Genomic DNA, 14184 nt, shown 5'->3' on the forward strand with positions numbered 1-14184 from the left:
GGGAAAAAAACCCATGGCAGCATGTCTGCACCCAAATTTCAGTGTAGATGTTCCTGCTTGGACTGGAGCCAAGGCTTTGAAACCGAGCAAGGAGGGAGTGGGTCTCAGAGACCAGACTCCAGCCTACATGGGAACATCTACATTTATTTTTAGCCCGGTAACATGAGCCCTCAGAGCCCAAGTTAGTTGACCCATAGTTTTGGTTTTTGTCTTTTGCTGCGTAGACATGCTCTACTTACCTTATTTTCTAAGTCTGTTTCTTTTGACCCTTCCTCAACTTGGTGGCTAACTTATAGTATTGGAATAAAACCTAGCATTCAGCAACTGCACTAGATTTAGTAGGGGTGAAACCCAGGCAGTGGAGCGTCATTGCTGTATTATGGTGTTTCTTCCCATTTCTAGAAACAAAAGACTTCTCAGAAGCCAGCAGGAGGAACTACGAACATGCGCCACATTTTCAGCTGATTTTTGCAAAGTCAGTACTTGCACAGTTGGAGTCTTCCTCTATACAACATCTTCATGATGGTTTCTCTCCTTTCCCCTTTTCCTCCAGTTTGCCCCCGTCCGCCGGAGCCTGAGAATGGAGGCTACAAATGCCATCCAACTCCTTGCAGTGACCCTCTGACATCTGACAGCGTCATAGAGTATGTATGTGATGAAGGCTACATGCTAAAGGGAGATTACAAATACTTGACATGCAAGAATGGAGAATGGAATCCAGCCATGGAAATTAGCTGTAGGCTAAGCCAAGGTGAGTAATGCATTACAGCAAGTAAGGAAGGTAGCTTCCATTTTAGACTGTCTTCTCTTATTTATTATATATTTTAATATTTGATACCTGTATTGCGGTAGTGCCTAAAGAACGCAACAAGATTGGGCCCGTTGTGCTAGGTGCTGTACAAACAAAATCAGTGGTAATCCCAGCTCACAGTGTAAAAGCACAACACCTCTCCTACATTCCTCCTTTCAAAGTCCAGCCCATGTTCTTTAACAGAGAAACATGGCCTGTGAAGATGTGCTTCTGGATGCAGATCTCTGTCATGGTTTGAGTGGTGTATTAGCCTGCTGAGACAATAGATTCCATCTTGCCGTATTAGAGATAAGGGGGCAGTAAGCTGCTCTATCATGTGCACTTTCAGTGCTGCCCCTCTGGCTCCTGGCAAGCTGACAATACATCATCCACCTCGTCTTGTCTCTCTAATATCCTGGGGACCAACAGGGCTACAACAATATTGCAGACTGTGGCTGTGTCTCTGTTTTTTCTTCTTCACCAGTGCTTTCTAACACCCATTTTTGGAGGGGCTGCTTTATTTGCTTTTGGAGCTTGCAGTCTGCTGCAGCGCAGAGCTCCATGGTGCTGTTTGTTTGGCCTGGCCTGATGGATGTTGCTGCTGATTTCTGTTTTCTTTCTTTCCAAATGGAAATTGACAGCTTTTGTTATGTGAGGCTTTTCCAAGCTGGACAGGAATTCCTCTCCCATGACAGGAAAGTAAAGCAGTCTGCAGAAAAATATTTGTTATACAGCTGTAATTTTATTGTCTATGTTTAAGGATTTCTGGTTTTAAAAAACATACATACCCAGTAAAAGCTGATGGAGGGAGGAGCCCATATACTGGTGGAATGACTCAGCAGCAACAATTGGAGTCAAATTTTTCCTCCGGGATTAGTGTTTATAACACATCTTGCTTTCTGGCTTAACTTAATCAGAAAGCAAACAGAAAAGCACCCCTTCTTGGAGTTCACCCGAGCTCTGTGGCCACTAGAACCTACTGTACTATTCCCAAAGATGCCCTTTTCCCTCCTGACCACTCTTACAGCCCTTACTCTGAGCATCTGTGCCAGGGGAGGGGGAAGTGGAATTCACCTGCGACCAGGTAGAACCTGAAAGCACTCTGAGTTCAGTGTGGGATTGTAAAAATTCCTCTGTTCTTTCCCATCCCACTTCCTCCCCCAGTCCCAGTCCATGCAAGAAAACCCTTCACTGTGACAACTCGCCATGCTTGGACAGCATTCCTGCATGATGGCATTTTGCCCACTCCAGGACTGCAAGTAGCAATGTGAATGGCAATGACCATGTGGCTTTTCTCTAGTATCACCGGGGATGGGTTAATACCACACATGGCCTGGGTTGACCAGAAATATAGGGCCTCAAGTCACTGGTGGAAGGGTAGTGACTTGAAAAAGCCAGTGAGAAATGAGGAAACTGTGTTAAGACCATAGGCTTCAAAGCAAACAATCACATCTTAATCCATCTTCGGGTGTCGCACCGTTTCACAGAAAATGCAGCCATACAGGAACATGATGTGAAGATCTTGTCTACACTAGTACCTATTGCTAGGTGTGACCCTAGAGGACATAGTGAATTGTAGCAAAATGGAAGTTTTGCTTAACTGGGATTCAGTTAAATGGGGATGTCCTGTATATGAAGCATGTAAGAGCATTGGCCAGTGAACCTACAAGCATTGCGGGGCGGGTTAGTACAGAAGACTTTAGTCATCACTTAAATGGGTTAGGGGATAGAAGCAACATACAGGCAATTAATTACACAGTCTAGAGAGGGAGAAGACCTCTTAGGCTGTCTGAGTTCATCTCCCTGCCAGTAAAGGATTATTCCCTACTACATGTTTGTTAGGCTATGTCTACACTAGCACTTACTGTGGGACCTACCTAAGCGCCAGTGTAGAGAGCGCTATGCTGGCTTCTCCTGCCGACATAGCTACCCCTGCTCAGCTCCCTTGTCACACTTTACCTGTGCTAACACAAGCCATGGGGATTCCACTACTTTCCTTGGGGCAGACTCTTCCACTGGCTAAGAATTCCTATTAACAGGGAGCTTTTCCTGCTGTTCAGCCTAAAACACCCCTTCTGTTACGCTAAACAATTCTCTTCCTTCCTTATGGTCATCAAGCCTCTTTGTAGTTGTTGTCACGGAGTGTGAGGAAGTTTGGGCCCTTCACCCCTCTTCCTGGGATTCACTGTGATTCTCTCAGCCAGCCAGTAAAACAGAAGGTTTATTGGACAATAGGAACACAGTCTAAAACAGAGCTTGTGGGTACAACCAGGACCCCTCAGTCAAGTCCTTCTTGGGTGGCAGGGAGCTTAGACCCTAGCCTTGGGGTTCCCTGCTTTTCACCACTCAGCCCAAAACTGAAACCAACCCCCCCCCCCCCCCAGCAGGCTCTCTCCTGCAGCCTTTGTCCAGTTTCCCGGGCAGAGGTGTTACTTCCCTCATCTCCCCCGGCTCAGGTTACAGGCTCTCAGGTATCCCATCTCCAATGAAACTCCCCTGCCACATTCCCAGGTCAACACTCCCCCCTCCCTGCTTCGTCACAGTTGTCACTTAGCCAAACTAAACGTATGCATTTAACTCATCCTCTCCTAAATCAGCCCCTTTAGCCTCCTTCCCCCCTTCTATTGCTCTTCCCTGACACTCCCTCCATTTTTCAGAGTACCCTTGTATGTACCTTCTTCACATAATGGCTGTTCTGAGGCATGAACCGTTTGTTTCTTTTGGCTTTGTAGATAAAGATTCGCCCCCGACCATCGGGGTCCCCACCCTCTCCATAGTGGCCTCCACAGCAAGCTCAGTAGCTCTGATCCTTCTCTTAGTTGTGCTGTTCGTTTTGCTGCAGCCAAAGCTGAAGTCTTTTCATCACAGCAGGTGAGCTCAGTGGGGGAAAAGTTTCAGCTGAGGGCAGGGGCTGGGGGATGTAATATTTATTTACATGTACAGTCCACAAGGGTGTTGGGTTTGTCTCCCCTTTCTGTCATCTTAACCCCATCACTCTTCTTTCCTTTCTCTGTCCTGTTCTTCTGTTTTTCTCATTTCCTTTTTTCATCCTTTTGTGCTTTTCTTCATCACTCTTCCTTCAAGTCTGTTGCTTTGTTGGGGTCTGCTGGGTTTCTGTATAATCTCCTCATGTCATGTTGAGCAGGGTCTGGTTTTAATGGCCATAACTTCTCATCCCTTTCCTTTAAATAAATTTACTGCTGGCAAAAGATGCCATCGGGTTGATGACACAAGAAAAGAGACTGTTCTTCTCATTCACAGAATAGATGGGATACTGGCAATCTTACCACAGGCTTCCACTGCCCTGCCAATGTACCTCAGCCCTTATCTGGAGAGGGTTTAGTCTCCAGCTCCTGTCAGGCTTTGGTCTGTCCATTAAAACTTCCCGTTGTTGACATCAGTCAGCACTAATGTGTGCTGGTGTTTTTTTGTGATGTGAACATAGTCTATTGGAAGCTTGGCCTGACCCCCCCAGATTCACTTCCCGTAGGACAGCATACTGAATAGAGTTGAGGAAAGGGCTATTCCCTGCCTTATTTAAACCATGGGCCTCACAAACTCAGGACATAGTGGAGCTGTGATTTTTTTTTTATTTCCCCCCACCCCCCATGCACCCCTTACTTTTAGCTGCCCCACTTACGCATCTCCAGTGACGAGGCACAGGCAGTATTATGGGTGAGAAGAGGTCTGTGGGTGGCACAGAGTGTCTATGGGCTTCAGGAAACACAGCATTTGTGCACTGTGAAGCAGTGTGCCCAGCACTTGTGAACGGCTCCTCCTGGAGACCCCCTGAACTTGGATACAGCATTTTCTGTGGCTACTGTTCTCCCATTCCACCTGATCTATTTGCTATTCTATTTCTGTGCTTCTAAATTTTAAATGTAAGACATTATCCAAACCCTATTGGACTGTCCTCTACTTCAGCCTCCTTCCTTTTCCAGTGCTGGATGATTACCAAGGTAAGAGCCTGTGGATTTACATCTGCCCCTTTCCCTGCCAGTGCCCAGCTCATTTAAGAGATCCCTCCGTTGCTTCTGTGGCTGTGAATTGTGCTGATATCACTAAATAAAGGTACTGACCAGCCAGAATAAATTAATTATTCAGGAGCTTCTGACGTATGTGCACATCTCTGATTATCCCTGCTGCGGGGAGGGTGGGGGGAATAGAAAAAATACAGGACATTTGCCCACCTGACCTGGGAAAAGACAGCTGTACATGGAGGAGGGGAGGGTCCCACATTTCAACTGCTGCCATTGCCGGCAGTGTGTACTGTGCTCTGCTGCCCTTCCTCCGGATGGGCACAGATTGGTCTTCTGAGCCAGCCATTTCTGCTCCTTGAACAGCTGGTGGGGTGGCTGTTGAGCAGCAGGGCATTGTCTCATTTGAGGGCACAGTTCTGGAGCATGCCCCTGTCTTCCGCAGGGCCAGCCACTGTTAACAGGAGAACTAGTGTGTGGTCACTGGCATGGCAGCACAAGGAGGTGACTGCTTTTCATGGGGTGCTGGTAAAATTCAGTCCTTCTCCCCCTGAACAGGTCACTGTTGAGTGGTGGAATTGGGTTAAGGAAAGGTTACTTCATGGCTCATTGGCGTGGTGGGGGGCTCACAGACACACAGAGCTATCGGTCTGTGTATACACCCTAAATTAGCTTTTTCCTCTTGCAAGACGTGATCAAGGTGTATCTGGGGATCAGGTCTCCATGATGGTGGATGGTGTCCAGGTGGCCTTGCCGTCCTATGAAGAAGCAGTCTATGGCAGCGCAGGGAACTGCATTCCGCCCTCGGATTCACGAGTACAGATTGTGCTGTCAGAGGGAGCTGGGCAGAGTGGAACAAGTGAGATGCAGCAGCAGCAGGACCAAGGGGCTCGGGACTGCTTCGTTGGAGAGGACGAGGCCCCAGGACACTCTGGACTGTGTGAAGCCAGTGGCTCTCAACGCTCTGAAACTGTTCTCGTACACCAGGCCACCACCTCTTCCTGGGTAGCTGGCATGGCTAGCAGTAGACCTGTGCACAAAGATGCTCAAGACTCAGAAAGCAGTGATCTACAAAGCCTTTTATCACTTACTTCCTCGGAGGAATACACAGACGGTACGTGATATGAACAGGGAATACTGAATGAGACACTAATGTGCATAAGAATAGTCGCCACAGTAAAGCTAGCTAGGATGAGAATTACAAGGGCCATTGATTCTTCGGTTTAAGGGCACAAGCTGGTCACCAGCTGAGTGTCAAAGAAATTTCCCTACCTCCACTGTGTTACGTAATTAAATGCATACTGGGGGCTGTACATCTTCCTCCAAAGCATCCAGCATTGGCCTGCATCGAAGGCAAGATGCCAGACTAGGACCACAGGTCTGTTCTGCTCTGCTCTTGTGCTTCCTCTGGTCTTTATCAAGTCATTGGCAAAGAACTTTCTCCCCATCCCCAGCAGTGCCATGAAAATGCAGGGCAGTCCTATTTAGGGGCAACTGCTTGTTGGAGGGGGGCACTTTTTTGAAAATGAGCAGTTTACAGTTCTGGGGCTCCTCCATTTGGGGCACTGTAACTGACAAGGCAAGGGACTGTCTAGCGTAGTGCATAAAGCACTACAGACCCAGAGCACAAGTCTAGTTTGAAGTCCTAAGAGGAATGAGTTATGATGGTCTTGTGCCTCAGTCCTGTAGCGGACAGGAGTCCACATAACATGGACCAGCTCTCTGAGTTTTCTGGACTCTGCGAAAAGAGAGGCCTTACAAGGACAGAGCTGATATGGAGACAGAACAAAGCTTTGCTTCTGTAGAGGTTAGACCTGCTAGGTCAAGAAGCATAAATGGCTTATAGATAGCACAAAGCAGAACTTTATTTTCCATTGCTGCAAGCCCTATAATAGTCAGTAACATGACTTGGAACCCTACTCAACAATAAAACCCCAAAGGTTATTTCCCCTACAGGGAGGGAAATACCAGATTCCCAGATATGGGAGGAAAACCTCAAACATGGGTAGCAGAGTTTGGGGATAGTGTTGCCAAAAGCTGATCCAGTGGGCCTTTCAGACTGTGCAGAAATAGGCAGACAATCCATGTGTTCTGCAATGTATAGCACTGCTTTTAAATCTCTGTTTAAAGCACCTCTCAGTGGGGCAAATTGCTATAATCCAGAAGCTGGGAATGGGCGACGGGGTGTCTCACTTGATGATTACCTGTTCTGTTCATTCTCTCTGGGGCACCTGGCATTGGTCATTGTCAGAAGACTGGATACTGGCCTAGGTGGACCTTTGGTCTGACCCAATATGGCCGTCCTTATGTTATAATGAAGACTAACCAAAAGGCTAGCTTACTGGGTCAAGATCATGCTGAAGCTACCTAACTCTCACCTACATGGGAACTTGCACTGGCTGTAGTTAAAGGTTAACTTGCCACAGGCCTATTTGCAATCACCTGCTGCTGCTAGGCTAAGGCAATAGGAAACTCCTGATCTGTAGGGAGGCTGCTGGAGGGCTTGGGGAGAAGTGCTGCCTGGTGTCAGAGGGCAAATGCTGCACTACCATTGTCGGAGAGTGTGTGTCTGTACTGGGATGTGGGAGGGGCTGTAACATATGCCCTGTCTGTGCACTTTGCTGCCACCTGTTAGAAGTTCCATAGAGTGACCCGTGTAAAGTCTGACCTCTCTTTTTCTTTTCCCTTCCAGATACTCCATTGTTGAAGGAAGCATGAGGCCTGCTGCACTTGTTTAGCCTTCTCCCTCTTGGTTCCCCCTCTTCTTTCTTGGGATGCAAGCATTCTGTGCAGCCTTCCCCACCTTCACGAGCTGGGCCCTGGATACCTCCAAGCAGAGACCCTTCAGCTGAAGATCCAAAGGATATTGCCAGGTTGTCTCCTCGATGCGCCGTTTGGTGCGGTGTCAGCCTTCCCATTTCATCTACATTAGGGGCTTGAATAATGTAATGGATTTGAGCTCCTCCCTCTTCTTCCCTCCCCGTGCCAGATGTTTTACAGCAGCGTCTGGAGAGCTGCTACTTACTTGTGCCTTTCTCCTTCTCACACTGGCTTGTCGCAGCTTCTCACAGGCCTCACTAGCTGTTCAGCAGCCCAGAGAGCAGGGACCAAGAACTGCTTGCTCGTTGGGTGCAGACATAGTTTATATAAAGGCCTTTCTTCCAGTATCCTCCTGGTGACTAGGGCAGGACAGAGCTCTCCAAGAGGGATGAACCTGGGCTTGGGAAAAGTTCCAATATGGGTAATTTACACTATCCAGCAGTGCTCATAGTTTTTAAAAAATAAAGTGGTATGTTCTGTAACTTGACTGCATATTAACAGTTAGGCATTACTGGGTATTGTAAAGGCAGAGAAGTCTGACATCTTTTACAAGATTTTTGGAAACGCCTGAAGATTTTTCTCTTCCTCCCCTTCATGCCTTTTTTGTTATCCTTCATCTTCCCCGCAAAATATACATACACCTTCAATGTAGCAGACTGTCTCTCTGCAAGATTCCATTCCAGAAAATCCCACTGTCTCGTTCTTTCATTGACCTCACACTCAGTTTTTGTGTTTCCTGAAGTCTAGGGCTGTCTACTCTGAGGAAAATTTACCAGTTCCTTTCAGTGCTGGTCTAGCATAGGGGCAGCTCCTGGTGCTAAACTCCTGGAGAATTTCTTCAAAAGGCTAGTTGTAAACAAGGCCTAGAAGCAAGAAAACTTGCAGTACAACCCTGATTTTCTGATCTCCAGTTAACCAAGCCTGTGTTAACTGCAGGTTAGTCACATTCTGCTGACATGGTGTGCCATGTTCGTGGCCAGTTTATCCAAAGGCCTGTTCTTTTGCAGGTGTCGGGTGTCTGACACGGTTTTAAAAATATCAGGTTTTCCTGGGTAACTGCTACGAACAACTTTTAACTTGACATGACAGCAAAAATGGAAAAGTCCTTTAGAAACATTGTCCCTTACTCCCTCAATTTTCCAGGGAACGTAAGGGCTTTTTAAGATGTTCTCTGGATTCACTGGCCCTTTTTTATGTTTGCGATTTTGTCAGCAGAAATATTAACATTGTCAGCTAATGCTGGGGTTTGTGGTTAGCATCTTCGGTTGCCTGGCAAGAGATACCAGGGTACTCGAGTACAGCATCACACTTTCTAAATAGTTGCACCATGTCTTCAGAACCTTAAATGGAAAGAGTTGTGCTGCTGTTTTATCCTAATGGGACCTCTTTGTGCATTTGGAGCTGCTCCCACATGTGGGCCTCTTCTTCATGGGGATGGGGAACAGTGTGTTCGCTAAAACCCCTCCTGAAGAATGGAGTTGACACAGTTGGGTTGCGTGGCCATTGTGGAGACAGCAGAGCAGTTTTTAAACAGTTACCTGGAACAGGACACTCCCTAGTCCAGATCATGAGTTTTAATGACTCTCTTGACAGGGCTGTCTTAAAATAAGCCTAGGAATACATTTCTTGTCCCTTGTATATGTAGGGCCTGGTGTGACATACTGGAGGTTGTTACATGTCGTTTCCTGAATGGTGCTGCATAGGGACAACTGTGTCCCATGGCCAAATGCATGTTTGGGGCTTGGTGGTGGATTTAAAGGAGTTAAGCAGGGAAGACAAGGGAACAGCTTCCCTAGAGTTGGTTCCAGCAGCAGTGCTTAGCCCCTCAAAAAAAGGTCTATGCAGCTCATTAGTTGGACTAAGGCAAAAGGGGCCGGGGGTGGAGGTGTGCATGCTCACCCCGTACCTTAGTCAAGTGGTCAACCAGCAGTTGCCCCGAAGGGAAGCCAGTGAATTTGTATTTGAAATGGAGGGAGCAATGAGACGTGGCTTTATTCAGCAAGTTGTGACTTCTGGGTGAATACCTCAGCCCCTCTTTCTCTCCCCTTTTATAATTGTACTCCCTACCCAGAGCAGTGACTATATTAGAATACTGAGTGTTATATAACACTTTAAAATGGATTATTGCTACAGTAACTGAGGTTAAGCTCCAGCTGCAGTGGGCAGGGATTGGCTGCAGTGTATAGCCAGCAACCTGCCTCCCCTGCTCATTAAATTCCCTAATGCATTTGCCTGTTAATTCCCAGGACGGCTGTAACAGTGTGCGCGTGTGCGCGTGTGTGTGTGTGTGTGTGTGTGTGTGTGTGTGTGTGTGTGTGTATATGGGGGAACAGCTCTGTTTTCCCACATCCCTTGTATCTCTTAAATTAAGTCACAAGAATTGTTTTAAAGAGACACTGTCAAGTTAAAAGTAGTATATTTTAAACAAACTTCTTTACCTGCTCAACACCCGAGGTTACTGCAAGAATTTGACAAATCCAACTTTCACTATCCTTGGTGGTTTTGTTTCTGTCTCAGTTTGGACAATAAAAAACAAACTTGTTTCATTTCCAGCTTAATGGTGCTGCAGTATTTGGCTTTCAGACTGCAGGCATAAATGTATTAGTTTGTAAACCGTTTCCATTGGAATTTAAAGAAAATCAACATGGAAATATTTCTACTCTTAGTTTTAAAATTGTTCTTCTACAAAATCACATGTTTGAAATAAGTGTCCCTATAACCTGGTCTCTCACTTCTTATCGAAGTGCAAACACTGACCTTGTTTTCTTCTCATCAAACAAATAGAAAATAGAATGAATTGCTCTCTAATTAGCTTAAGGTTCCCTGGTAACCAAAGCTGACATCCAGCAGCCTGGGTGCAAAGGCCAGGTGCCACACTTTTCAGCTGACAGAAGAGCATTCTCTTAATGAAGCTGGAATTTGATCCCAGGGCCTGACCTTGCTCTGAATGCTGAAACTGACAGCCATGTACCTAACAGAGAGCGCATAGTGGCTGTGTCCACTAACCCCGACTCACAATAGTGTGGTTAGCCACCAGTCTGAGGGAAATAATCAACTGGGGAAAAACAACAGAAGAAGGGGACCTTAATTTTGTTTGAGTCCCCGCAGAGTTTCTTTCCCAGGAGGGAGGGGTGTGGGGAGAGGGAAAAGATGTGCCTGTAATCTTAATAATCAGCAGAAATAGACAATCGATGTCTCTTTGATTTTAAGAGGATAAAATAGCAGCTACTGATGCTGGCTTTTCATGGGGGGATCTAATTGTAGCCTGCTGGCTGGAAATCTCTGATGCCCCTGGATGCCTTGGCGGTTGCAGAAAAGTAGCATGTCACTTTCTTCTGTGGAAACATCCATGCAGACTAGAGACATTAAATCCCATGCAAGCCAGAACAAGCAGAAACAGCTTTTGGATTCTTGTGTTTCACCTTCCCAAGCATTCAGCTTTAGAGTTTACTTTCATATAAAATGAGAGAGAATGAGGAGGGGAAAAACCTGTTTAAAATCCAGCAGATAAGTTTTCAAAAAGAAAAAACAATGCTTTTTCTTTCTCTTTACTGAGCAACATGTGGACCATTACCTGCATACCTTTAAAGTCTTAGGGAGACTTGAAGGGGCAGAAATCAATTTCTGGGGAAGGAAGAGAGCTAGAAAGATAAGTGAGATACTGCACACTCAGAACTCCCATTTTAGTCAATGGGAGCAAGAACTGCAGAACTCAGCCTTAAAGAACCCTTTCTTATGAGCTCTCCCATAACTTGTTAGCATTAAGTTGGAGTGAAGAATACCGCATTTCGTGCTGGAATCATAGACCAGAGTAGTCAAAAGGAAACAGTCCCCCTATAGCATTCCCAGCATGGTGCAGTTTTATGTTGTCTTACACATTCTGTACCCTGAAATGCTTAACAAGAATATTCAAATGATTTAATTATACCTGAAAATTAAAAATAGCACTTATTAAAAGTATAAGGGGGTACAAAACCTAAAGGGATGCTGTCAGGAGAAATTTACAAAACACTATGTGCAATAAAAACTCTTCCATGATTTCTTTGCTATTCCAATTGAAAGGGTTTTTGTAGTTGTTTTTTAAACAAGGATATTCCTCTGCCCTGTTTGCAATTCAGATATTACAGTACCAGGCTAGTGTGAGAGATCCAGAAAGTGAAACTGACTACAAATGAAAGTGAATTGGATTGGTCTCTTCTCAGTGCTGAAATTATGAAGTGCAAGGTGAATTAAAAGCAAACTTTAATCATGTCAATGTTGGAATAATGTAAAGGGATTAGTAACAGGTAAGGAACTTTGGTGGTTTGTTTTCGGTTGTTTTTTTAAATAAGGGCCTGACTCCTGCGGGTGGAAGGAGCAAGGTTCTGTAGCGTTCTCCTCCTTTGTAGGACTGCTGCACAATTAGAGCTTTGTGGCTCTGGGACGGAGCAGAGCCAGAGGATTCCTATCCTTTTAAACCAACAGCAAACTTGCAACATAAAATTACACTCTGTGAGCATCATCTTACGTACTTCCTCTTGGAAGTGAACTCTCTCAGGGTTTCCCCATTTAACAATTCAACAACTTAGCAGGGTTTTTATGCATCTGGAGGGGTGACTTGCCCTCACAGCACATGGAGTAATTTGGAGAGAAATATTGACATTATTCCAGAAGGAAATACAAGACTCCCCGAAGTGTGGAGAATTTGGGTTGATCTGAATTGGGACTCAGTGAGCGCAGTAAGTTCTGCTGTAGGACGTAAGCTGGGCTGGGAGATCACTGCTGTGAGTACAGAAGAGAGAGCACCTAGAAAACTTGGGGTGAGTGAGTAGGAGCTGTTATTAAAAACTCCGGCAGGCCCTGTAGGTGGCTCAAACTATTGGGTGCAAATGCATATAATGGTGAGCCCATAAAGAAGGGTTCACTGTGCCTAGATGATCAGATACTAAAAACCAACGACTCCGCCATGTAAAAAAGTGGAGACGCAGCAAGATAGAGATGTTTAGATTTCCTTGCTGATCTGTTTACAACATGTCATGTTGTTAAACTAATTTTTCAAATTAGTTTTTATTTTTGGACAGCAATTGTTTTATTAATATTCTTTACTTCATACACAGCCTGGACAGCAGAACTAATATAATCTGTTTCATTTCCTGGTTCTCACACTAGCACAATAAATTTCATCCTGAAAAGAAGGAACTGCTGATTAAATTTGAAAACATTTGTTCACAGAAACTTGTAGTTAAGAAACTTCAGTTCTCTCTGTAAAAGGCCTTGGGAATGCAGAGAGGCTGCCTAAGGCTGGCTTCATTTGAGGGAGTGTTTTTATATTGGGAATGAATTTTCTGCCAACGTTTCAGAACCTTGTGAAAAAAACAAAACAAACCCCAAGAATGATTGTCCTGCTCTCACTGCTCCTGGGACAAAGCATGTAAGTCTCTGGGCCCTCTCTTCAGAGAGCTCTGTCCTACATACTGCTTCTAACTTGGCCTTCTGGAGAACTTTAAGAGGTTACATGTGGTTGCACCAGAGTGGATGTCTGAATTAAATTGATGCTCTTCTATTTTAACATATGCTTTTTGCTTCTGTCCAAGGGTGAGCTAAGGAGAGGGGCAATCTAATTCTGCTGGAAAGTAATGCTTTATTTTTGATTCTCAACTTTACATAAGAGTTCAAACCGAACACGAAGCTGAACTGTCTGTGGAGCAGACACTGTGTGATGCAGTGAGCACACTGCAGGTAGTTACAGATAGCGAAGCTTGGTTGCCTTCAATGCATTAATTTGTTTTCTGGTTTTTGTCTGAGTTACACCACTATGGAATTGTGTGCGGAATGGTACTCCTAGATGTGGGATTTTAAAACAAATGAAACGTAATTGATGCTGTGCAGGATGTCACTCAATCAGTTTTATTTTTGCTTTTCTGGTCTCCTGTACATTGCAGTGGGTGTGAAGATAGTATTTTAATATTTGTACAAAGTTTAATTTAATTTTAATTGTTCTATGTATATAACTGCATTTCTAAATTAAAAAAGTTCTTTTGAAGTGAGTGTCTAACCTCTGGGGTGTGCTTTTTTTTAAAAAACATGCTGTCCTTTGGTCTCGTGCTGTTTGGCTGGAGTGGAGAAACCAGCCAGCAGGTTATCTGATGATACTCTACGCTTCTTTAGCACCTTCCATCTGGGGATCTCAAAGCATATTGCAGACAACGAATGAAGCTTTACCGCAAGTGGGAGCTAAGGGGTATGTCAAGGTTCCTCCCCCACTCTGAACTCTAGGGTACAGATGTGGGGACCTGCATGAAAAACCTCCTAAGCTTCTCTTTACCAGCTTAGGTCAAAACTTCCCCAAGGTACAAAATATTCCACCCTTTGTCCTTGGATTGGCCGCTACCACCACCAAACTAATACTGGTTACTGGGGAAGAGCTGTTTGGACGCGTCTTTCCCCCCAAAATACTTCCCAAAACCTTGCACCCCACTTCCTGGACAAGGTTTGGTAAAAAGCCTCACCAATTTGCCTAGGTGACTACAGACCCAAACCCTTGGATCTGAGAACAATGAAAAAGCATTCAGTTTTCTTACAAGAAGACTTTTAATAAAAATAGAAGTAAATAGAAAT

General features: G+C 45.2%; 1 protein-coding gene across 1 annotated transcript in view; it reads left to right on the plus strand.

The window, feature by feature from the left end:
- Positions 1-13613, plus strand: part of SUSD6 (sushi domain containing 6) — a 111127-nt gene extending 97514 nt beyond the window's left edge. The window contains exons 3-6 of the mRNA XM_077818737.1: positions 554-751; positions 3523-3661; positions 5457-5881; positions 7460-13613. Coding sequence (XP_077674863.1) covers positions 554-751; positions 3523-3661; positions 5457-5881; positions 7460-7485 — 788 coding nt within the window. The 3' untranslated portion in view covers positions 7486-13613. The remainder of the gene's footprint in view (positions 1-553; positions 752-3522; positions 3662-5456; positions 5882-7459) is intronic.
- The last annotated feature ends 571 nt before the right edge of the window (positions 13614-14184 follow it).

Source organism: Eretmochelys imbricata, chromosome 6 (assembly GCF_965152235.1).
Source record: "Eretmochelys imbricata isolate rEreImb1 chromosome 6, rEreImb1.hap1, whole genome shotgun sequence".
NCBI classification, from domain to species: Eukaryota; Metazoa; Chordata; order Testudines; family Cheloniidae; genus Eretmochelys; species Eretmochelys imbricata.